This window comes from Narcine bancroftii, chromosome 5 (genome assembly GCF_036971445.1).
Source record: "Narcine bancroftii isolate sNarBan1 chromosome 5, sNarBan1.hap1, whole genome shotgun sequence".
Classification (NCBI taxonomy): domain Eukaryota; kingdom Metazoa; phylum Chordata; class Chondrichthyes; order Torpediniformes; family Narcinidae; genus Narcine; species Narcine bancroftii.
Window position 1 is genome coordinate 101,833,218 of NC_091473.1, and position 23,499 is coordinate 101,856,716.

A 23,499-nucleotide genomic window follows, 5' to 3' on the forward strand; every position below is an offset into this window, starting at 1 on the left:
GAGACTTGCAGCATCAGTTTACTGTAGGAACCAATGCCATTGTCTTGTATTTTTTTTGAAAGGTCAAAACTGAATAAAAAGCACAATATCCATCATCAGTGTACAAAAAAAAGTATTGACTTTCCTAATCCGGTTTCGATGAAGGGTGAGAGAATTAAATTAGTTATCTAGGTGAAGAAATCGCAAGCTTATGAGAAAAGATAAGGAGGCAGTTGTGTTTTCTCTGGGAGCTTTCGGCCCAAGATGCGCAGGTGTGTCACCCGATCCATGACTTGCATCGATCGAGCTGTGCAAATGCATATTTAATTAGTGCAGGGACTTGGAATGCATTATGGCCCTGAAGTTCGCATTGAACGGACTGTCAAGCTTTGTGAATGTTCTCCCCTGGTTCGTTGTTCAAGGCGCTTCTGTACTGTGTCTGAGCAGCTAAAAGTTTCTTTGTTTTTAGCTGCTGATGCGTAGCACACTGCTGAGGGGAATACAAACAAGTAAAGTCTTAAAGTGTTTATTTTTGTCTGGAAATAAGGCTGAGGCAACATGATGAGAGACAAGGGACGTGAGGCTGATGCCGAATAATGATGAGATTCCCATTTGAATTTATGTATTTTTCCCATCTTATAAAGTGGCATTTTCAAAGAAGTTGCACAGACTGTTATTATGTATTTTCAACTTTACACATAACTTTTAAAACCTTAAATATACCACAGATTTCCCCCAGTTTTACAGTGTGTTTCCCATATCCTTCGTGGATCTGGTGGTTTGACTCTAACTTTTGTCTGGAGAATCTGAAAGACAGATGCAATAAAGAATAGTTTTTGTTGACTGACTGAATCAGAAGTTTGAAAAGAACTACCTCAGCTCATTGTCATTACTTGAGATGGGCGAACAGCATTATTTCTACATAATGAAGAAACAATGCTGTAGTGAGGGTCACATATATTAGTCTTGCAACCATATTTTATTTCATGATAAATGCTATTTCTCGTGCAAGATTATTTTTTATAGGTTACACAGCTTCTAACAAAGCAAAGCTGGTAGAACATTTAATTTCATGGTTTTTTTCCCCCCTCAATGTTATGTTTGCATAGAATGTCTGGAACAAAAATTTGAATATTAAAGACATGTTTATGGAAAATTTGATACTGATGGGTGTTGAATTTCCAGTAGATCTTAACAAGTCAAAGTGATGGTTTATTTTTTTTGAGGGAACAACTTCCATTAAACCTGCAGTATTTTATTTTTTTTGTGGACAGCTGCATTAAATCTATTAATCTATTTCTCGGACAACTTGGAGGAAGACATTTTGGAAAGATCCTGATCCTCAGATAGTTTCCATGCCCTTTGATACCCTTGCTAAATCTGGTATTACTATTTAAAATAGGCTAACAGAGCACACCAGTAAATAGATACAAGACTGAATCTTAAGGTTAATAGTCTGCACTATATGTGTATTCGCTTCTAAAACAGTGAAAAATAAATCTATGAAGAAGGAGTTGCTTTGGATATGATTTTGGATGGTCTGGAATAAATATTAGGATCATGTTAACAGAGCTGCTATTTAAGCACACTTTATCCATGATTAGTCATTGCATGTCTTTTTTTTCAAAAACCACAAAGATAATTGTAAGTGGTTTCAAACTTCCTCAAAGGTTAAGCTTTCCCCAGCTACAAGTACAAATTTAGATATGATCAGATGTTGAAATTCTAACCACAAATGATTCAGTTTTTTTGCAGGGTGCCAGTTTACAGTCGAGGTGTTATTAGAAAGCATGCATCAGATCATGTATCAAGACATGAATTGCATCTCATCACTTTGTGATTTTTGAGCAGACTAAAGCTGGGTTTAAGCAAGGCGCTCACCTCTCACCAGCACACCACCTCGACTCCAGCAGATGTCCATTCGAATTGATGTTGGTGTGTACAGAATCAGGCACTGTTCAATCTTTGTTGCCTCCACCCCAGAACCAGATCATTTCAGCTTTGATGGTTGAATTATGTCACTCAGACAACAATTGCACATGCACACACGGAAAGGCTGTGCCCAAAGTCACTCCTGGCTTCAGTAAAACATGCAAGAGGAATGATCTTACACTAAGCACACAGAAGATTCTCTTTCATATCACAGAGTTTCATCTCCTGACAATAAAAATTCACATGGCACTGGAAAATATGGGTAACATGATTCATTTTTGATAGGTGACCAGGCACGATATCAATTTAAAAATTCACCACTGACTCCAGTCCTCAAAGAAAGCCATTGATTGCAAGATAAATCATTTGAAGATCAAGTCCTCAAACCTGACATTTTTGTTCTCCTGAGCAGTAATGATCTCCATCGTCCTCTAAGATTTGGAGACATAAACAAACACCTCAAAAGACTGGAGAAGTCCTCACATTGCATCGGTACATCCTCCAAATCTATTGTCAGGTGGGATGAGCTAAGTATCCCCTCCCAGGCCCACCTCCCCCCCCACCCCACCCTGCCAAAATCAAGGCTCTGACTACAATGAAATGTCTCCAGTGAGGAGGCCACATCATCCACCTGCCTGATACTGGCAACCTCATGAACAGTTTAATCCAGTGGTTATCAACCACTGAGCCATGGCCCACTCTTGGGCCACAGCATTTTTCCATGTTTAAAAATGTTAAATAGAATACTTTAAATTAGATAAAGATGTATTTCTTACAGAGCTGCCTTTGACTTGAAAATATTGCTCAGACATTGCCACTATGGGCATGGCATGTTAGATGGGAAGCCCCCCTGTTTCTCCCCCCCACCATTTCTTCCCCTGTTTCTTCCCCCTGTTTCTCCCCCCCGTTTCTCCCCCCCCCGTTTTCCCCCCTTGTTTCTCACCCCGTGTTTCTCCCTCGCGTTTCTCCCCGCGTTTCTCCCCTGCATTTCTCCGCCCGTGTTTCTCCCCGCGTTTCTCCCTCCGCGTGCTCCCCTCTGCTTCTCTCCCCCTCTGTTTCTCTCCCCCATTTCTCCCCCCATTTCTCTCCCCCTGTTTCTCTCCCCCTGTTTCTCCCCCTCTGTTTCTCCCCCCTCTGTTTCTTCCCCTCTCTCTTTCTCCCCCCTCTCTCTCTCCCTGTTTCTCTCTCTCTTAGTTTCTCCCCCCTGTTTCTCTGCCCCTGTTTTCCCCCCCCCTTGTTCTACCTCCACTCTGTTTCTTCCCTTCCCCCCTACTCCTCTAATTCTGCTCTTCAGATTCTAATCAAATTCCAAAGATTTTCAGCAAGTCAGATTAAATGCTTCAAGAAAATTCATAATGTCTATGGAAAAATGTAACTTCCTTACCGATATTTCAGGAATCACTAGCCCATGACCGATTAAACTGGTGAAGGGGCATGCAGCAAAACACCCTGTGTCTCAATGGCAGGAGCATGCAGAGGTCACATTAAATCAATAGATTAAGTGCTGAACCTCCCAACCAATTTGTGTTGCTCGCTTGCCCGGGCAAGCACCATCTGCACCATCTGTGGCAGAGACTGCAGATCTGCATTCTTCTCTTCTACCAGCTCAGAACCACAGAACCGGCATGAGATCATGTCATCATACACTCAGAATGTATCCAAAGAAGAAGAAAGATCACCTTATGACATCAATGATGCACCTTTCATAGGTTTAAAAGCATAACGTGAATGCTGATATATACAAGTGTTATGTGAGGAAGTGAATTGAACTCAGGTGAGGAGTACTCATAACTAGACTGGGTTCACGAGATCGCTGAGTTTTTCCATGCAGGTCAAATGTCTGCCAGGAAATTACTTAACATTTTTCCTGTTTAATTTGACGTGTTCTACAAAGCTGGTTTGTCAGAATGCTACTCTTTTTGTTTATTTAACCTCCAAGCAGGCGGAGTCAGCACAACTCGTTCAGTCTTGCCCATCTTTGAATATCTCCGCACTTGAGAGAACCCCCAATTTGGGGAGAAGTCACTCCCATGCCAACTCCACCAGTGCTGCACTGTTTCTTTGCAGAATTCCAAACTACAATGAAAGGTCACACGTGAAAAGGGTGTCATAATTTTTAACTGCATTTAGCAAAGAACTGACATTTTAAATCATGTTTAAAGATACATATGACCTCCTCCTTACTTCACTTTTCACCCCCCCCACTCTCCTCTCACCCCCATTGATCCAATCACTTCCCTTCATACTCCCCTCAGTCCTCCTCGCTGATCCACTTACTTCATATTCACATCCTCCTCACTACTCCCCTCATTCCCCTATTCCCCCTTCCCCCTCACTCCCCCCACTATTCCACTCACTCCCTCATTTTCCCTTCTCCCTCACTCCCAAAATGCTCCACTCACTCACCCATTCTCCCTACCCCCTCACACATCCCACTCCTCCACTCATTCCCCTCACTGCTCCTCTCGCTCCACCCTCATCCCCTTCCCCCTCACTTCCCGATTCCCCTTTCCCTTCACCCTGTTTCACTCACTTCCCCCTCACTGTTCCTCTCACCCCTTCCTCATCCCCCTCACTCCCATTCCCCTTCCCCCTCACTCCCCCATTCCTTTCCTCGCTGCTCCACTCACTCCCCTTCCCCTCACCCTGCTCCACTCACTTCTCCCTCATTGTTCCTCTCACCCCTTCCTCACCCTCATTCCCCTTCACTCCCCCATTCCTTTCCTCGCTGCTCCACTCACTCCTCATTCCCCTTTCCCCTCACCCTCCCACTGCTCCACTCACTCACCCATTCCCCCTTCCTCACTCCCCCTGCTCCATTCACCCCATTCTCCCTTCCCCCTCTCTCCCCCTACTGCTCCACTCACCCCCTGTTCCCCCTTTCCCCCACTCCCCCAGCTCCACTCACCCCCATTCCCCCTTCCTCACTCCCCCCAACTACTCCACTCGCTCCCCCTCATTCCTTTTCCTCCCTCATCCCTCCACTGCTCCACTCACTGCTCCTCACTCCTCCCTCACATCCCCCGCACTCCCTCCTCATTGCTCCACTCGCACTCCCCCTCATTCCCCACATTGCTCCACTCAGTTTTTCCTCACTGAACCTCTCACTCTCCCCTCATTGTTCCACTCACCCCTCACTCTCCCTCAATGCTCTCTGACTACCCCTCAAGGTCCACTCACTCTGCCCACACATCCCCCTCACTGTTCCTCTCACCCCCCTTCACTACTTCCCCCTCACTCCTCCACATAGTCCCCCACTTGCACCACTCACTCCTCCCCCTCTGCTCTACTCATTCCTGGGCAGCATGGTTGGTATAGCGATTAGTACATGCCTTTGCAGCACCAGTGATCGGGACCGGGGTTCAAGTCACATCTGTAAGGAGTTTTTAACATTCTCCCCATGTCTTCGTGGGTTTCCCCCGGGGTCGCCGGTTTCCTCCCATCATTCAAAATGTACCGGAGGTGAAGGTTAATTGGGCAGCATTGACTCCTTGGCTGAAATGACCTATTACCATGCTATATGTCCAAATTTAAATTTAATTAAAAATCCTCTCTCTACTCACTTCTACTGCTGCGTCTTCAATCGCTCCCCCCCAACTCATTTGCCCTTTATTCATCCCTCCCTCCTTCTGCTCTCATTACTCCATTCACTCCCTTGTCACTGCTTCACTGTAGTGAAAACCAGGTAGGGCATTGTATGTGGGGAAGGAATCGGAGTGAACAGTTCAGGTCATTAACCTTGCATCAGAAATGAATGGTCTTTCATTCAAAATGTTGACTCCACAAATGCTGCCTGACCAGCTGAATATTTGCCAGCTTTTTAAATTTTATTTCATTTTGCCAGCATCTGCAGTATTTTGTGTTCTAACATCAGCAGTATTTGTTGTCAAAGTACATAAATGACAACACATACAACCCTAAGATTACTTTTTCCTGCGGGGTGGCAGAATTACCACAAATTGGAAGAGCAAAAAATAAACTGAACACAGCATAAAACATGTAAACAAACAAAGAACCGTAAACAAACTATGCAATACAGAGAGAACAAAAAGAAAATCAATAAAGTGCACAAGTAAGAGTCCTTAAATGAGTCTCTGACTGAGTTTGTCATTGAGGAGTCTGATGGTGGAGGGATAGCAGCTGTTCCTGAACCTGGTGGCATGAATCTTGTGGCACCTATTCCTCATTCCTTATGGGATCAGTGTGTGCTGGGTGGTGAGGGTCTTTGATGATTGCTGCTGCTCTCCGATGACAGCACTCCCTGTAGATGTGCTCAGTAGTGGGAAAGGTTTTGCCTGTGATGTCCTGGGCTGTGTCCACTACAATTTGGAGGGCTTTACACTCAGGGGTATTGGTGTTTCCATACCAGACCATTATGCAGCCAGTCAGCACACGTTCCACCACACCTCTGTAGAAATTTGCCAGGGTTTCTGATGTCATACCAAACCTCTGCAAACTCCTGAAGAAGTAGTGGTGTTGATATGCTTTCTTTATGATATCATTGATGTGTTGAGTCCAGGAAAGATCTCTGAGATAGTGACTCCCAAGAAATTAGATTTTCTCACCCTCTCCACCTCTGATCCCCCAATGATCACTGGATTGTATACCTCTGACTTCCCCTTCCTCAAGTCAACAATCAGCTCCTTAGTTTTGTTGACATTGAGTGCAAGGTTGTTGTTCACATTTAGATGCGGGGTCTGTAACAGGGGCAATATCAAGGTAAAAGACAGTGGTAATTCAAAGTATTTTTTTAGTTCATTATGCCTGGACCAAGTCTTTAAAAGGGCACTGTAAAGTTGGTGAGAGACCTGTCTATCCCAATTAAGTTGCTTGGATCTCATCCAATGTGGTATGTCATCATATATCATAGATGGTGTGCCATAACGTGTTACTCGATGGTGGACCAAAACTCTGGCTATTGTCTCAGCCGTAACATCATCCCACCTGCTAAAATGGTTTATACAGGTGTGAAATAACTGTACCCATTTGACAGAGGGAGAGGACCCACCAGATCGATGTGTATATGTTGAAATGTGGCATCTGGGGTAGCAAATGTGTCAAGGTGAGTTCTGGTATGATGGTGAACTTTGGCTTTCCAAAAGGCGATGCAGCTCCTAGCCCACTGCTTAGCATCCTTATACATGTTAGGCTATACAAAGATGTTTTCAGCTTCTGTATAGACGTTATACCAGGATGCAACATTCCTTGGAGAGCATTGAAAGCAGACTACCAGTGTTTCTTGGGTACATAGGGTTGTTCATGTCCAGTAGATACATCACACCAGATATGTCTATTACTTGCTGCAAGGGTACATACTTGAATGAGAGTGAGGTCAACCAGAGCATTTAGCACAGAGCTGATGGGAGAGTTACAATGTGGGGTCTAGGGGAGTGGGCACGGGGCATACCAGAGAGAGGTGTGATGGGCTGAATGGCTAGCTCAAGGGAAGGAGGGGCCATTTTGAGGTACACCATTCACAGCTATTCCAAGGGTGTATTAAACTGCTTCCCCAACTGGTCTCGCTCACCCCTCACGGCCATTGAGCATGTAAAAATAAAACTAGTTAGTTGTGAATTTCCTACTCACTGCTATATGTACAGTGTGGAAATCTGGTCCATAATTCCATCTCCAGACTGCTGAGTTGAAGTAAATTAATACAACCCTGTGTCACAAGTTCACTATTGCCCAATCAGCTTCCTGATGATTTGAGGTTTTTGAAATCCAACTGCCTGAGTCACCTGACTCTAATTGCCAGGTGCAGCTTTCAGATAAAATCCCTGCTGAATTTTGCTATGTATCTGTTCCTCTCAGAACTGTAGCCCACTATTATACAGATCGAAGCCCACCTGTACCATATCTGAGTGTGAAAATGTAAGAGACCATTGCCAATCATTTCTGTTGTAGCAAAGGTTTAGAAGGTTAAGGGCCAAACACAGGAAATTAGGACTAACTCAGGTAAACAACTTGGGTATTATTGACCAGCTGGCCCATAGGGCCTTTTTCTGTGTGACACAGCTCTCTGAATCTAACACAGTGATTGATCTATGCTCAGTGTTCTACAGTGACAGAATTGTACCCACTATTATTGTATCAAATGCAAAACAGTGAGAAATTCTTGCCTGTGAGTGCTGTGCTCGAGTGTTATCCAAAAACTGACCATTATTGACTTGCACTCCATTTAAGTATTATATAATAGATATGTGCTCACCAGTACTGAAACCCAATGTTATAAAGAAAGGGACCTTTGCCAAACTGTACAGTCACCCAATAATACATCGTGATAAAGCTGTGATCACTGGAACAGTGATATCGGGACACACCTGCATCTATCAGAATTGTATACTTGACACTTCCAGGGCAGATAACAGAGCAAGCAGCTGAATGGGATGGAAATGAATCTTGTGGGTTGCAGCGGCAACAAGTGCAGGAAGGTTGGGCCGACCTATTCTGTGAATGTGGCGTACAAGGTACAGGTATATATTTGAACACCACAGTTTTGGACAAACATTTTGAAAGGGTGCGATGCTTCATAAGTTTTATTTTATTATTTTACAACTTGTAATATGAGCTCATACATATTTGGTATATTGGTAATCAATAGCAGAATTTTGAGATTGCAAGCGTTTATAAAAATCGTGCTCCAATGATGTTGCAGTTTTCAAGTTCAAATGCTTCAAAGCATTTTATGAAAATAATTACTGTCTTTTTCAAATGCATTTTCTTTTGTATATACAAATATTAGCAGAATTGTGACTGATGCCCCATTGAATGCACGATAATCTATAAATTGTTCAGCAAGTCATGTGAATTGATTCCTTGATGTTCTGTATCTGACAGGGAAACCATGCCTTTGGGGACCAGGAGCTGGTGATGTAACTGCCCTCTTATCTCCAATTTAAGACTTGATTGAGCTCATTCAGCAATTTCTTCTTATTTGGGCAAATATCCAGCATCAGAATAAGAATTTACTATCATGAACAAGTCATGAAACTCGGCAGCGTCACAGAGCAACATTCATACTATAACCATCTTGCAACATTACTGTAAATTAAAAAAAAGTTGTGCACGAAAAGTAAGGCAATGTCTGCTGTTCATTGATTATTCAAGAATCATATGGCAGTGGGGAAGAAGCTGTCCTTGTGCCATTGAGTACTCGTCTTTAGGTTCCTGTACCATTTCCCTGATGGTGGCAGAGTGAAAAAAGGGTAAGGTCTGGGCGGTGGGGTCCTTGAGACTGATTTTTTAAGACTCTGCCTCATGTAGATGTCTTCAATGGAGTGAAGTCTGGTGCCTGAGATGTTGCAGGCCAAGTTAGCAACCTTCTGGAGTTTATTCTTATCCTGAGAGTTGGTGCTTCCATACCAGGTAGTGATGCAACCAGCCAGAATGTTCTCCAACGTACACCTGTATAAGTTTACGAGAATCTCTTAAGACACTTCACTAAGTATAGCCGCTGGTGAGCCTTCTTTGTGATTGCATCAACATGGAGGCTCCAGAACAGATCATTGGAGATATTGACACCCAAGAATTTGAAGTTCTTGACCCTGTCTACTACTGAGCCCTCGATGAGGACTGTGCCATGTTCCCCTTACAACACTCTCAGCCCAAATTTTGATGACATGACACAGTGGCTTTGATTTTGATTTTAACTCACCTGCAGAAACTTGGGTTAAATTCCTCTGAATCTCAAATGAAGTTTTGGACTTTGTTAGCCTAGGCCCAATTACATTTAGATCTTCCCATTTAACAAAGGCAAACACAAGATTGTGCTGCACTGTTCTATGTTCTAAGATATAGAAACCTGAGCTGCCAAAATGTATTTCAGATGAATTCTGACCTTGTTCCTATCTGTCCTCTGTACACACAAGTTTCAGAAACATACTGCTTACAGATTTTCAGGGCCCACATCTTCAGATGGTTAAAAAAAAAAAAATCTCAGGTAGCATTGATGATGAAAGATTCTTGTTCATAAAGTGCACCACACTTATCTGGGCAAAATAAATAAAAAAAAATTCAAACTATTTTGTTTTATAACTGGCACACTTTTGTAAAACCTCGCAGACTGAAAAATCTCTTTACATAGCTGCTAAGGTCACAACAGCATTTATCTGTAATGCAACAGAATTCTTTCAGGTATTGCAGGGAATATCTTTTAAATAAGCAAGAACACAGTTTATGACAGCATAAGGATGGTAACTGATACCAAGTTTTATCTTTTCCATTGTGGAAAAGTTGCATGTTAAAGAACACACAGTAAGTTCCCGTTGATTCCATTTGTAGAGTGACGTTTCGTCCCAAATCCGATTGTTCATTCTGTGAGCTCGGCATTCCTAATGAACCTTAAAGGGCTATGAGATTAATTTTGCTTCAGTGTAGCTATAGTCCTGAAACAACTTACATTTTGCTGGCCTGACACTTACTGTAATAAAGGGCCCAAGTCTATATCTGAACACCCATTCTGAAGAAATTCATGAAATAGGTTCGCTGCCTCGCTCCCAAATGAAAGGTTTGTTCACTTCTTGCAGTTCATGGCAATTAGAGCAAACTTTCTATGCTATTATTGTTGAGTGTCTTCCCATGCTTAATATTTACCAATTGTTTTTGGAGGCCTTATGAGAATACCTTGCTTGGAACATCTACTGCAATGTTGTTAAATTCCAATCCCAATGCAGCCTTTTGATCTTTCTAGCCACATTATGTTGCAGTTTTCATTTGGACTGATGTAGAATCAAGGAATTATGCAGATTGTAAGAGGCTTCCTGAAATGTGTTGTGAATATAATTGGGTTCCTCTTATCTATGCTTCACTTGCACGCACAAAATTTCTGTTGTCACCGCATAAAATCAATGCTCCTAAACCACATATTTTGTCATTGGAAGCCCCAGATGAAAAGCTCTACACTCCAATTTGGAATGTATATCAAAAGTAAATCAAAAGGTACTGCCGTTTGCTTTGACCAAGGAAACTCACTGGTAATCATCATCTACCTGTTGCCTTTTGGTGGTCCTTACTGTTGACCTTGTTTGGAAGGAGAGAAAGCTACATTTGAAAACTTTCAATGTGGCAGAGACATCCCCATCTAAGGTTACAATGATGCAAAGCATCATAATTGAAAATAATCAAAAGACGTCGCTGCCACATAAGGAGATGAGAGAGTTAAAAAAATAATAATTTATTGATTATGGGCATTGCTGTCAAAGCCAATCTTATTGGCACATGAGAAACTGGTGTTGAGCTATCACCATTAACTGCTGTTGACCATAAAATGGAAGTACTCCCACTATTGTAATGAATAGTAAGATCTAGAATTTAGACCCAGTGATAATGAAGGACAAGAGTATTTCATGTCAGATAGTGTGTAACTTGGGGGAAAACTGCAGGGGGTGATGCATTCATGTTCCTGCTGTTGTTGTCATATTCATTGGTAGTGTCTGTAGATGTTGTTGAAGAAGCTGCAGTAAGTTACTGGTTCAAGTAAAGAGAATAAGACCACACAGGTGTCATTAGACCTGAGATGATAGAGCTTGTGCCTTAGGGATGGAGAAGCAAATTTTCTTCAGATTTTGTCAGAATTCAAAGATCAGAGATTTGCAAGGTTTCAGAAAGGCCTCTCACATCACTGGCACAAATCCATAAATGTTATGACTCATTGCGATTAGTTTGTAACCTTTGAAAGGCAAAGTATGTGACAATAATTAAGTTACCAAAGGAGGCGGATAGATTTTCCCTGTAAGTAGCCATACCATGGAGTGATATCTGTGCAAAATGAATAGTGAATAAAAATCAGAGACTTTGTGGTTCACAAAGTCTGTCATTTCTATCCCAGGTTTCTCCATGTGTCTGCCAAGGAACTATAAGGGCTGTTTTTTGTGAGCTTCAGTGAAAGCCTTCTGTAGTAGGTCCAAGCCTAATGCTAATAATCTGATCCTGATACATATCCTTCAAGTTATATAAACAATAGGTCTCCTTTGAATACCAATCACATCCCCCACATTGCCACTGACTGTCAGCCAATGCCTCAAAGTTTAACTGTTTGATTCAGCCTTCTAAGCATTACTGAGTCAACTGATCAGACTCCTGTCACCCGGCCATTATACCTCCCACTGATCATCCTATCAAACATCTTGCACCACAACCACCCCTTGCGAATCCCTCACCTATTCACCAATCACCCAATTCCCAATGCCAGTCCACCTAACGATGGAGGCTCCCATCCCTAGAGCCAATCACATCCAGCGGATCTACACTTTGACCCTTTTCATGCTTACCTCCCTCAGCAGTGATCCACCAGTTCACAGCACTCTGGATTCTCTGCACTGGCACAACACCTGAGGGGGAGCTTTACCTTGTGTAGGTAAAGCTACTGAGTTTCAAAGTTGCAGATTCATGACCAAAATGATTATCAGCATGCACCTGATTACTTAATGTGCCTTTGCAGGCACCAAGTAAATTCTAGGCCAAATTATCGTCATTTGAACTGCTACTCACCAGAATGCATGAAACGAGTCTTCAGCTCAGACCTCCCCACATCAGAGATTGAAAACTGACTGAATAACAAGTTACAAATCACACAGCAAACCAGTGTCCTAATTCTATTGTGCAGTGTCCAGTTTACAATTATAATTGTTAACAAGAATAAAAATCCACATATTTTTATTGGTTTTGAAAAATGTAGCATATCGTCAATGATGCCATTCTCTGTTGTTCTGATTTTCGTTCTCTCTGAGATTGTCCTAAATTGAGAAAGATACTTGAGATTATAGAATACATCACTACAATTAGCAATTGAACATAGCCAGTTGTATTTCGTGCAAAAGTAGATAAGAAACACGAAGAAGGAAAACACTGAAGAATGTGGGTTAAGAGCAGGGATTAGATTAGATGCTCCCCATTGTGAAGCTTGCAGTGACACAGAGACTGCTTCTGTGATGAAGTTTCCATGATCCATTCTAATAGGTCGGCTTATATTTTCTGTCTTTCAGATTCAGGTCAGTCTGAAAGTCCTAGCCAGGCAAGTGAGGATATCAAGGACCAGCCAGAAAATGGTATGTATCAATTTGACACGTAGCGGTATTGACTTTTGTTGGATTCTGCAAAAGAACAGCTGTTCTTTTAAAATTAGCTTATGTTTTCAAAGAATAATGTATTAAATTGCCTTTAAAAACCCTGAGTGGAATTGGATGCAAGAATTAAATGCCTTCAGATACTTTGAAGTAAGTTCTTGCCTAGTAAAATTCATTTACATCATTTTAACATTAGATTTGTGATTAAAACATAAAAAGCAGAGTTATATGTCCAGTGACTGTTAGTGAAGTTGTTCAGTGATGGTAGCTTTGACACAATATTCAAAGTGTTAAAAAAAAATTGCTCTCTGAAGCTCTGATTTATAAAAATATATGTGAGCTCATTGCTTCTCCCTCTGTTGAAGAATAAAGACCTTAGTCATGTGGAAGGGGAAAACCTAGTCAGTTTAGTTTCCATTGAGCTTTGCTTTCTCAAACACATAGCATTAGTGAAGAAGGCATTTCTCTAAACAAATGTATTACACAGAATGGATGTTTTTAAACTGAAGGGAACCATTTTCAATAAGCTCAGCATCCCTCATGAACAACTTGAACCATTTTCAATATGAAATTTTACAATCAGTATTAAAGGGGCAGTGTCTTCATTAGAAAATGATTGGAAATATAATTAGTTATATCAGATTTTCTGTTGAATTGTCTGTCATTGAAACTGTAAGATGGAAATTTGAAAGTAGTACTCCTGCAGCTTAAGTTTTCCTGATATGTAATTTGCTTTTAACCTTAGTTCAATGATTATAAATTCAATGATCTAGATTATTCTGTGCCACATGATAATTTCTGAGCTGAAAATTGATTGCTGAAGGTAATCACAAATTCTATACAAGTCTAGTGCACTAGAAGTTGACATAATTGCCATACTTTTTGGCAACAGACATGATTGGTCCACTGTTCCCTTACCTGAAGGTGATGGGGATCTGGTTCAGGAAGGCTGAGACATGTAACAAAAATTGGCTGAAGTGGACAGGCAAGGTTAAACAAAAACTGAGATGGTGGAGGCAGTGGTCCCTCACAATAACTGGTAAGAAGCAATGTCCTCTTGGGGCTGCTGTACTTGATACAGGAGTGGCCCAAACCCACTCCTCTAGCCTGGCAGTCACCTGAGCTATTTGTGCTGAAGTTCTATCTGTTCCCCAGTGTTGCCCTACTACCACACAATGACTCAGTCAGTCAGGACTGATGCTCGTGTAACACAAAAGTCTACAGATGCAGTGATTGAACTAAAAGCACAATGCTGGAGAAAACTCAGCAGGTCATACAGCATACTTTATGTAGCAAAGGTACACAGCCATAATTTTGGGTTCTGCCTTAAAGAAAGGCTCAAGCCAGAAATGTTGTTTACGTATCTTTATATTTGCTATCTCAAGTACATTATTTGACCTGTTGAATTGTGTGTTCAAACATTGATGCTGGTGTTCTAGTGATTGTTTGTGGAAAAGTTATTGCATGACAAGTCCATCTGCAGGGTCAGCATGGAACATACTGCAGGCATTGTGGGACAAGTACTTGATGATCCCGTGGAGAAATTCCAAATGATCTGAGAGAATGTCTCCTTGCTACAATTCACTAAGCAGCACTAAGACCTAGCTTGGCTGTTAGTCAGAGGGACCTTCCCAATCAGACTCTTCCTATTCAGTTCGAATCTCACCCAAGCACACAGAATGGCTGGGATGAGGATGAGATAGTTTCATCCCTCTTGGTTGATGGTGTATTTGGAAATAAAATTCAGAGAAATATTCCAAGTGCTCTGTCACTGTTCATCCCAACCAGCTGCAGTACAGAGAACTCTTTCATCCAGAGGCAGTTCCAGTGATGGATACTGTGAGAGACATCAAGTGAGGCTGGAACTCAGTAAAAGAAGCTCTTTAAAACTACCCAATGTTTTCAAAACAAAATATATTAACTTGTCTTTAAGCTCTTTGGTCTGGCCAAAACTTGTTCCACTAAACAAAATGTCCATCAGGGAATAATGCCAACACATATATTCTAAGCTGCAAGATCAGTGCAGAGAGATTGCAGAACTCAGTGCAGCCAATGCAAAAGCTTTGTGGAGAAGGACCTCAATGTCCAGCAACCTTCTTTCATTGGACATTGAGGCACCAAGTGTATTGTTGGAGCCTTTCAAATACATGAAGATACAAGAGTGCCAACTGTCTTATGTACACAAAATATGTGAACACTATAAATGTTTAGAACTGATAACACTGAATATGCAGAAAAAATGACACAATAAGCATGAAGGGAACCAAGCAATGTGTTTCTGTGCTAATATATTTTTTTAAATGAATAAATGTATTTTTGAAATGAAAGTAAAATTGTGCCTCGACACGGCACACAATAGGCTTCATTGCTGCAATGTTGAAAACAGGATCATGAAGATCCTGTCCTGTCACCAAATTGAGGTGTTTTGAGAGTCTCTGGCAGGGAAGTATGCCCTAGAATTATTTCAGGTGATCCATTCCACTGAAAATGCCTTCTTTCTTGGAAGCAAGGCAGGCAATTGCCTGTGTTACTTGGCCTTCCTGCTACAGTGACTTGTAGAACTCATACCCACTCAGTAAAATAGAAGCTGCTCCAGGTTAGCTATCCTTGTGGTAATTTAGGTTTTTATGATTCCTTGCCCATATGATGGATCATACATATTTTTGCACCTCCTGCCCAGTCTTGGAATAATGCAAGTTTTTCACGTGCATTCACATAGAAGTTCCACGGTTAATAATTCATTCACTTATGATGAATAGCACAACTTGTAGCTACGGAAATTGTAGCTCTGTGAAACTGGAGCAGGTTTGCATTGGGGCATCATTTTAAAGTGTGGAAAAAATTCCACGTCAATATGCATGCACCTTTCTGATTAGTTTTGAGAGTTTTTACAATTGAAAATGCAATACCCATTCTTTTCAAAATCACAGTGAGGGTGAAAGATTGGAATGAACTCCGAATCAGTTCTATGTAGTCATTTTCACTTCCAGATATAAATACCATTATCTACACAAGCCTCTGTCCGGTATAGCTAAAATAAATGCTGCTTGGACAGGAATGTGTACTCTGGCCAGCTATATTTAGCTATCAGGATTCTTGGTCTTCAGTTTGAAAGGTTCCCCACAGGAAATGGGTGGGTGGAGAGATTTTGAGTTCTCCGGGGTATTCGAAGCAACAGTTGTGCACATTGGCCTCTTTGGTGAGCATCTCAAAATAATGCTTCCATCTATAATCACAAATGAACTTTCCAGTTCTAGTGGTATTCATGGTTTTACTGAGTTTAATTGAGATTAAAACCAGTAAGGAAAGTAAATAGCTGAACATTTTTTTTGTGTGTGTGTGTGTTAACTGTGCTGAAATTTGTGAACAGTTGGTATTTAATGAAGGGGCTACTTACTTTTTGATTTAGGTTCACCTCTCAATAATTAATTAGGTGAATATTAAGTCACCTCGAATATTGTAATTTTGCCAAAATGTTAAAATTATATAGGACATTGAAAAATATCACTCAGATCTCATTTAAATTTCTCCCCTCTCACCTTCAATCTCTGCCTTCTCATTCCAGAATGGTAGAGCACGCTGCTATTCAATGAGATTGCAGCTGATCTTTTACCTTAGTATCACTTCCTGCACTGACCCAACATCCCTTGGTTCCTTTCATAACTAAATGTTGACTGATCTGTCTTGAACACACCCCTCTCCCTCCCAACCTTTTGAGTGAATGCCTTTCTTCCACTTAAATTGCTGGCCTTTATTATGACCCGTGGTTCCAGATATCCCAGAAAGAGGAAACGTCAACTCTACATTAATGCCGAAAATACTTTTTCAAGCGAGTTTTGTGCAGCTTGTATTTTACTATGAGCCATTATTAAGTTTAGACCAATTGATAGTTCAATTGGACACTGAAAATTTTGGGAAAGTTAAGAGGAAATTTATTTTTAGGGGGTTGGGGAGAATTTGAGCGTCACTGTAAATATCATCATTTATTACTTATTCCTATATGAGAAGGTGGGGAAGAGGTACTTTCAGGAATTATTGCAGTACTTCTGGTGCCAGTTCTGTTGTGCAGGGAGTCCCAAGAATTAAACCTAACAATAATGAATGGACAGCTGTATATTTTGAAGAAAGGGTGGGGTGTAAATTGGAGGGGAAATCATGACGATGGAGTTGTGGATTTAGAGGGTGCTGTCAGAGTACCCAAGATAATTAATTAACTGCTGTAGTTGCACTTTGTGAATTGTACACACTGCTGGCATTGTACACTGGCGGCAGAAGGAATCAGTGTTTTGTATGGTGGATGGTATATCTATCCAGCAGGCTACTTTTCATCTTCCAGGTTAGTGTTCTCCGTGCAAATGGTTAGCCTTCAGCCTCCTGAATTTTGCCCTCAAGATGGTGGAAAGGTTTTGGCAAGTCCAAAGCAGATCCATTTTTTTTTGCAATATATATCATTTCTGATCTGATTTTGTCCCCTCAATATTTATGTGAATGTTCCAGTGGAGAGGATATACACAATTGTGGCATGTCTTTGGCATTAACTGGTTACTTTTAAATGAAAAAATGCAGAATTTAAGGAAAAAAACTAATTTGTTTTCTAAAATTTACTTAAAATGAGATTAAGCACCAATTATCTTAGATTAGATCACCAATCGTAACTTGGTGTGGGTTCCTTTGCAATAATGTGTGTTTGATCATAGAAAGAAAAGTGAAGGGGCCATGTTGGAAATTTGTATTTTACCATGCTACCCTACAGTAACATCAGCATTTTGCAAATGTTTTGTCTGCATCGAGCACTGTGGAATATTCACTCATTTTAAAAATAAAATAAAATGGATCAAATGGACAAAATCATTTTGCATTCAGGCCATTGCCAAGACTTGCTGTCTGTTATCCCTGCCACCTGGGCTTAATTTTTCTGGATGTGGTTGAGCCAGAGGCATCGTACAAGGTGGAGCAGACTCTCAAGATCAACCAAACCTCAGGCAACAGAACCTAAGGCCCCTTCTCCAGACAATCTTGACAGCCTTTGATGGCTCATTGCTGCCAGGCTTTTGAATAGTTTTTTAAATAATTCTGATTGTCAAAGGTATTTGAAAACTATTCAAATATTTTTACTTAAAAGTAAAAATTAGATTCGATTAAACATAAATTTTAATTAAAATCAGTTTTAAAGACAAACAAATATTTAGTAAGAAAATAAAGTAATGTTACTTGAGCATTTACCTGCACATTTCTTCCATAGGTTAGTGTTCTCAGTCAAATGAATTGAGTTGTCTTTTGTCTGGCACTTCCCCCCTCCCCCCCCCCCCCCGGGGTGAAGCTGAGGGGCTGGATGCAAACTGCATCCGGACTACCTCTTTCATGGCCAATTACACAGCGGAGATGACGATCAGGTATGTGAGTATCTGATCTTCAAAATGTTTCAACACCCCTGTTTCAACATGCATGGTTTTTATTCAGCCACTGCGTAACATTAAATTTTTTAAAATTTCCTGCAACGCAGGCTGTATAAAACGTTCGGAACGGATATGAGAGACTCATTCCTGTTCCAAAATTTTTCCTAGATATTTTTGCAGACTCCCTGCAGTCTAAACTGAACTGCAGGCGGTCCGCAACAATGGGCTAACGAATACGGCGTGCATGATGCATCGCAGACGATGTCGACGCCGTAACACTGTACATCGCACAGTTGACATCGACCCACATCCAGTCTTCAAAACTACCGTGACTCAGGTATGTAATGTAAATATCCTTCCTGTGTGAACGAAGGTAAGTGTGAAAATTATCGACAGGAAATTATCGCGGCGGCTGTGTAAAAAAAAAATAATGCGTACAAGGATGTCTCAGATGTCTTGGAAGTTTAACACTTGATAGCTGACATTTCTCAGAGGAACTGTTCACTGCAATTTTATAGTTCAGCCCAACATAATTCCTCTTTTCATCTTAATTTAAGGTGTTAAGTTTTTTTCCCCCCTGAAACATTTCTATTTTGTATAATGGCTTCATGCATGTTTTTCCCAACATAATTTTTCTCTGTGCATAGAAATGGTTGACTGGAATTCAGATCGCAATAAATTGCAGCATTAAATTTCCAGCACCAGCGCCTTATCCTGGAGAGGATAATTCTTGAGATAGTCTACAAATCTCATCAGTGGAGAATGAAAAATAAAATAGATTGTATTTATTTTATGAGGTGAATCTCAGGAAAAAAATGGGAACTTGTACTTCGGCAAACTCATTGTAATGGAATTCTTTTTGTTTGGTTTTGTTAAATGATTGAGTCTGCAATCATGTTTTTGTTCTGGGACAGTTTCAGAGATTTGCTCATTTTTCCTGTGATCTCTTTGCTGTTGGTGATGTTTGTTTATGTGATATTTTTAAAAAAATGGGCCATAAACTGAGCAGAGCAAATGGTAGGTAATAAGGTTACAAGATTGTCATTCAATTAAACACATCTGATGATCTGGGGAAGAAGGATTATGAATGTCAGTTGACAATGCACCATTTTCCTATAATCCTATAAAAAGATTAATCCAATCTTCTGTCTTTGTGGATTGTATAGTTATGTTTACATTCAGATTTTCATTAATTTCTACTTGTGTCAACTTGGAAATGGCAATGTTTCCCATTGATCTTGTTAGAATATGCCCTTCATTGAGGTGAAGAGCCCCAAAAATGTGCTTTGGAAATCTATAGGCAACATAGTACAGGTGGAACAAAGCAAACACTTGAATTTTCTCTTGATTTTCTCATTGGGATTCTAGCTTCAAAGTTAATTGGTGGAACTTTAAAAAAATTTTATTTGATTTTGAGTTGAGCTGTTCAATTTCAAATCCACTATTTTCCTAACAGACTTCTACTTCAAACAGTGGGGAACTTTAGCCCTGAATAAATGATCTGTGAATTGTTCATGCAATAGGGTAGCAATTCATATTGTTGAAGGTTGCATGAGAACACTTAATATGATGGACCATTGTGACTGCTTCTATCTCTACATTTGTTAGCCAGTTCATTTTAAAGGGTGATGCCTAAGCAAATATAAAATAATATATTCATAGTGATTCGCCTTGCAAGTCCTCCATTGCTGATTCTGGAAGAAAAAGTAGTTTAGTCAATAGGGCCACTAGGTGGAGCACAGCAGGCGAGCAGAGCATTTCATCTCCCTGGAAGGAAACTGACCCCATTGGAGTTGCATTAAAATTAAACCTCTTGCAGTTACAAGCCAGGACTGATATCCACCCCAGTGAATTCCATGTCTAAATACATGATGGGTTGCTCAGACCCAGCAGGTGGAGGGTGGAGTAAGAGATTGATAGAAATATTCTGTTTGGGAATTTGCCATTGATGTAACTAAGGTTCAAAAGTGATATCTTTGCTCCAAGAGGCTTTCCAGAGTATCAAACAAACGTTTTCTGTTGTTATGCAGCGACCTTGCAGTTGCCATTTGACTCCCTTAGATCATCGGTGGGAATAAAATAAATGATGATCTGGTGAAATTTGAATTAATGACATCTGTTTCAGTGGACAAAGACAACTTTATATTATTATTGTGGCCGCTGATTATTAATGTCATTTTAGTTTGTACTAATCTCGGATTTTACATTCTCCACTATTTTAGCTGGAGATGTACTGGGTACATATGAAGTAAAGTTTAAACTTTTTGAAACAAATCTTGCTTCATTTTTAATATGCAAAAGGTGAAGTATCTCCACTTCAGTCAATAAAAATATATGAAAACTGGAAGTATATAAATATATACCATATATTTCAGCAAACAAGTCAAGTTGTGAAACCCAAAAAAAACTCTCAAAAAAGGAGGGTCAATATAATCTGGATGTACATTTGAGACCTTAAATTGAGCACAAAATCCAATCCATGCTGATTCAGAGTATAAATCAACCAATGAAAAGAACGATTCATTGTGTAAGTTGACCCTGAAAAACAAAAAAAACCTGATTGCGACAGATTTTCATTGAAATTTTTATTGAAAACAATGACACAATTAGAACCCTTCAAAATCGCTATCATCATCTGAAAACAGCAACGCATTTAGAACCCTTCAAAATAATTCTTGCTTTCATCATCTGAGGCAAAGATGGTGGCAAATATATCCATACTCTCACTGTTTAAGCAGTCATCATATGAGTCCCAGTCTGTATCTGATGAGGTGGTTTCAGCTTCATTGTCAATGTCCCATAACATATAATCTTCCATGCCATCAAGAGGCATTGCACTTTTTGAACAATTTAATCACCATCTCTATTTTAACTTTATCCCATGCCTTGAGCACCACATTGCACAGCACATCAAATGATGCAGCATGCATTGCCCCATCTTTTATAAACGACTTTTCTGCACTCGACCTCCATGCATTCCATTCCTCACACACATGTTCCTTGAATGGCTTGCTCAAACAGACATTGGGAGGTTGCAATATAGACGCCAAACCACCTGGGATAACCACCATGTAAGTATTATGTAGTGCTAATCTTCTTTTAGTTTTCTCAATTAAGTGGCTATGAAACCTATCCCAGATCTGCAAATTCCTGGCCGTCTGTTCCACATATTGTCTAGCCATAGTTTTACACCATTTTCATGCAGCCATCCATCCTTTTTCATGAAAATGAACAAAAATACCTGCAGGGAATTTTATTTTCAGTTTAATTTTGCAATTGAAGATTACCATGGGTCTTCACTTCGTCCCGTCGGCCATGCACAATAACTTCATGGTAAACCTGGACTTTTCATGACCTGTACTTGCGGTTTCCACAGTTTTAACACCTTTCCATTCCACTGTTCTGTCGCCTATCCTGTTGAAATTCATGGGGTTTCATCCATGTTTCCAATATTTGCCAATGCAAACTGGTGTTCCTGATGATTTTGTATAATAAACTGGTGAAAAATTACAACTTTATGATCAAGATTTTTTGGTAGTTTCTGTGCAATTTTTTGTCTTGTAATACCAGATTTTTCTTGTTTGTGAAACGGTTGACCAGCTGACTGTAGCCTCAAAATCTTTACTGAGGTCTGGGTGCAACTTTGTCCATTGTAGTGCAAATGTTCTTATTTTATTTTGGGTGACGACGTAGCAATCTTGCCTCTGTTCACGTACCGATTCTGCAACATGGTTTTCCAACTCTGGCCAATGACTGATTCCTATTCTCAATGAACATTAGCATTTTGGTATTTTTCTTAAAATCTCTTCTTTCTTCCTCCAATCTCTTAACAACTTCTTGTATACATCAAATTTTCTTGCAGCTACATAGTTGTTGGTTTTCTTGGCCATTTCTATCATTTTCAACTTAAAACTTGCTTCATAGTTTTGGGGCAATTTGTATTGTGTTGATGGACCCTCCATGGTAGCAATCACCTCCACCCAATGCCCAACAGTTCAATCCACACGATCTTCAAGGGTTGAAATATATGTTGTTTAACTGGCAAACTTAGTCATCCAGAAAATTGGGGTCAACTTGTATGCCATACATACCATAAAACCCTTAAAATGAAGCTGAAAAAAGGGGGTCGACTTGTATGTCAGCCGACTTGTATGCCAAAATATAAGGTATATAAATAAAGGTAATAATGTCAACGTACAAGGTGATGCCAAAAGTTGTACTTCTTTTTCAATAAGGTATAAGGCATACTCAACAACCATATGTTGATCACTTTAAATCTGATGGAAGGAAAGCTTTTGGATAAAATAATAAAGAAAAATATAAGGCACTTTGGAAATTTAAAAAAAAATTATATTTAAAAATTTAAAAAAATATATATTTGAATAACAACATGGAAATCACAATTGTTTTTCTTGAAATAACCAAGAAATTTGGCGAAGAAAATGTAAGTGAGCCATTCAGTATTACAGTATGTAAACAAGCCCTTCAGCATAACTTTTCTATATCGATCCCGTTCGCTATCAAAACTAATCCCACATGCCTGTATTGGAATCACATCACCCAAAAACTTTCCTATCTATGCACTGGTCTTAATAATTTTTGTATATTGTAATTATTCCTGCCTCTGCCACTTTCACTGAAAGCTTATTCCACATATTGCTATCATCTATCATCAATCTGCCCAACTTTCCAATATCCATCACTATCCTTTAACAACCTATCTATCTAGTACTCTACAAATTTTTGCATTATCTGCAAACTTAATATTCAGACCACCTACTTTCTCATCCACATCATTTATATATACTGTTATGGGCCCAGAGGACCCCAAAACCCAGCAACAATAAAAATTCACCAAGACAAATGGTTATTTAAACAAAAGATGCTTTTAATTATCTTTAAAGATGAAAACAGGATCAAACTTTAACTTATTACTATTAACCTAACTTAACTGCCTTCTAATTCTAAGCGCACATGTATGTAATGTGTATATAAGTTCAAAAAAAGTTCTTTGATTCACAGTCACTCCTCCAAGTTCACTGGTTGCAGGCAATTCTTATACTGTGCACAGAATTTAACATTTATAAAATTCACCAGGCTTTGGTGCTTGAAAGATAAATGGTTACCAC

General features: G+C 40.1%; 1 protein-coding gene across 50 annotated transcripts in view; it reads left to right on the forward strand.

The window, feature by feature from the left end:
- Positions 1-23,499, forward strand: part of nfia (nuclear factor I/A) — a 607,739-nt gene that overhangs the window by 265,401 nt on the left and 318,839 nt on the right. For 48 of the 50 annotated variants that reach the window (XR_011357787.1, XR_011357794.1, XR_011357786.1 and 45 more), the window contains exon 3: positions 12,894-12,956. The exons of the other annotated variants lie outside the window; for them this stretch is intronic. Coding sequence is in view for 19 of the 48 variants with exons in the window: in XM_069938538.1 (XP_069794639.1) it covers positions 12,894-12,956 (63 nt within the window). In the remaining 29 variants the exon portion in view is untranslated. The remainder of the gene's footprint in view (positions 1-12,893; positions 12,957-23,499) is intronic. 50 annotated transcript variants of the gene reach the window in all.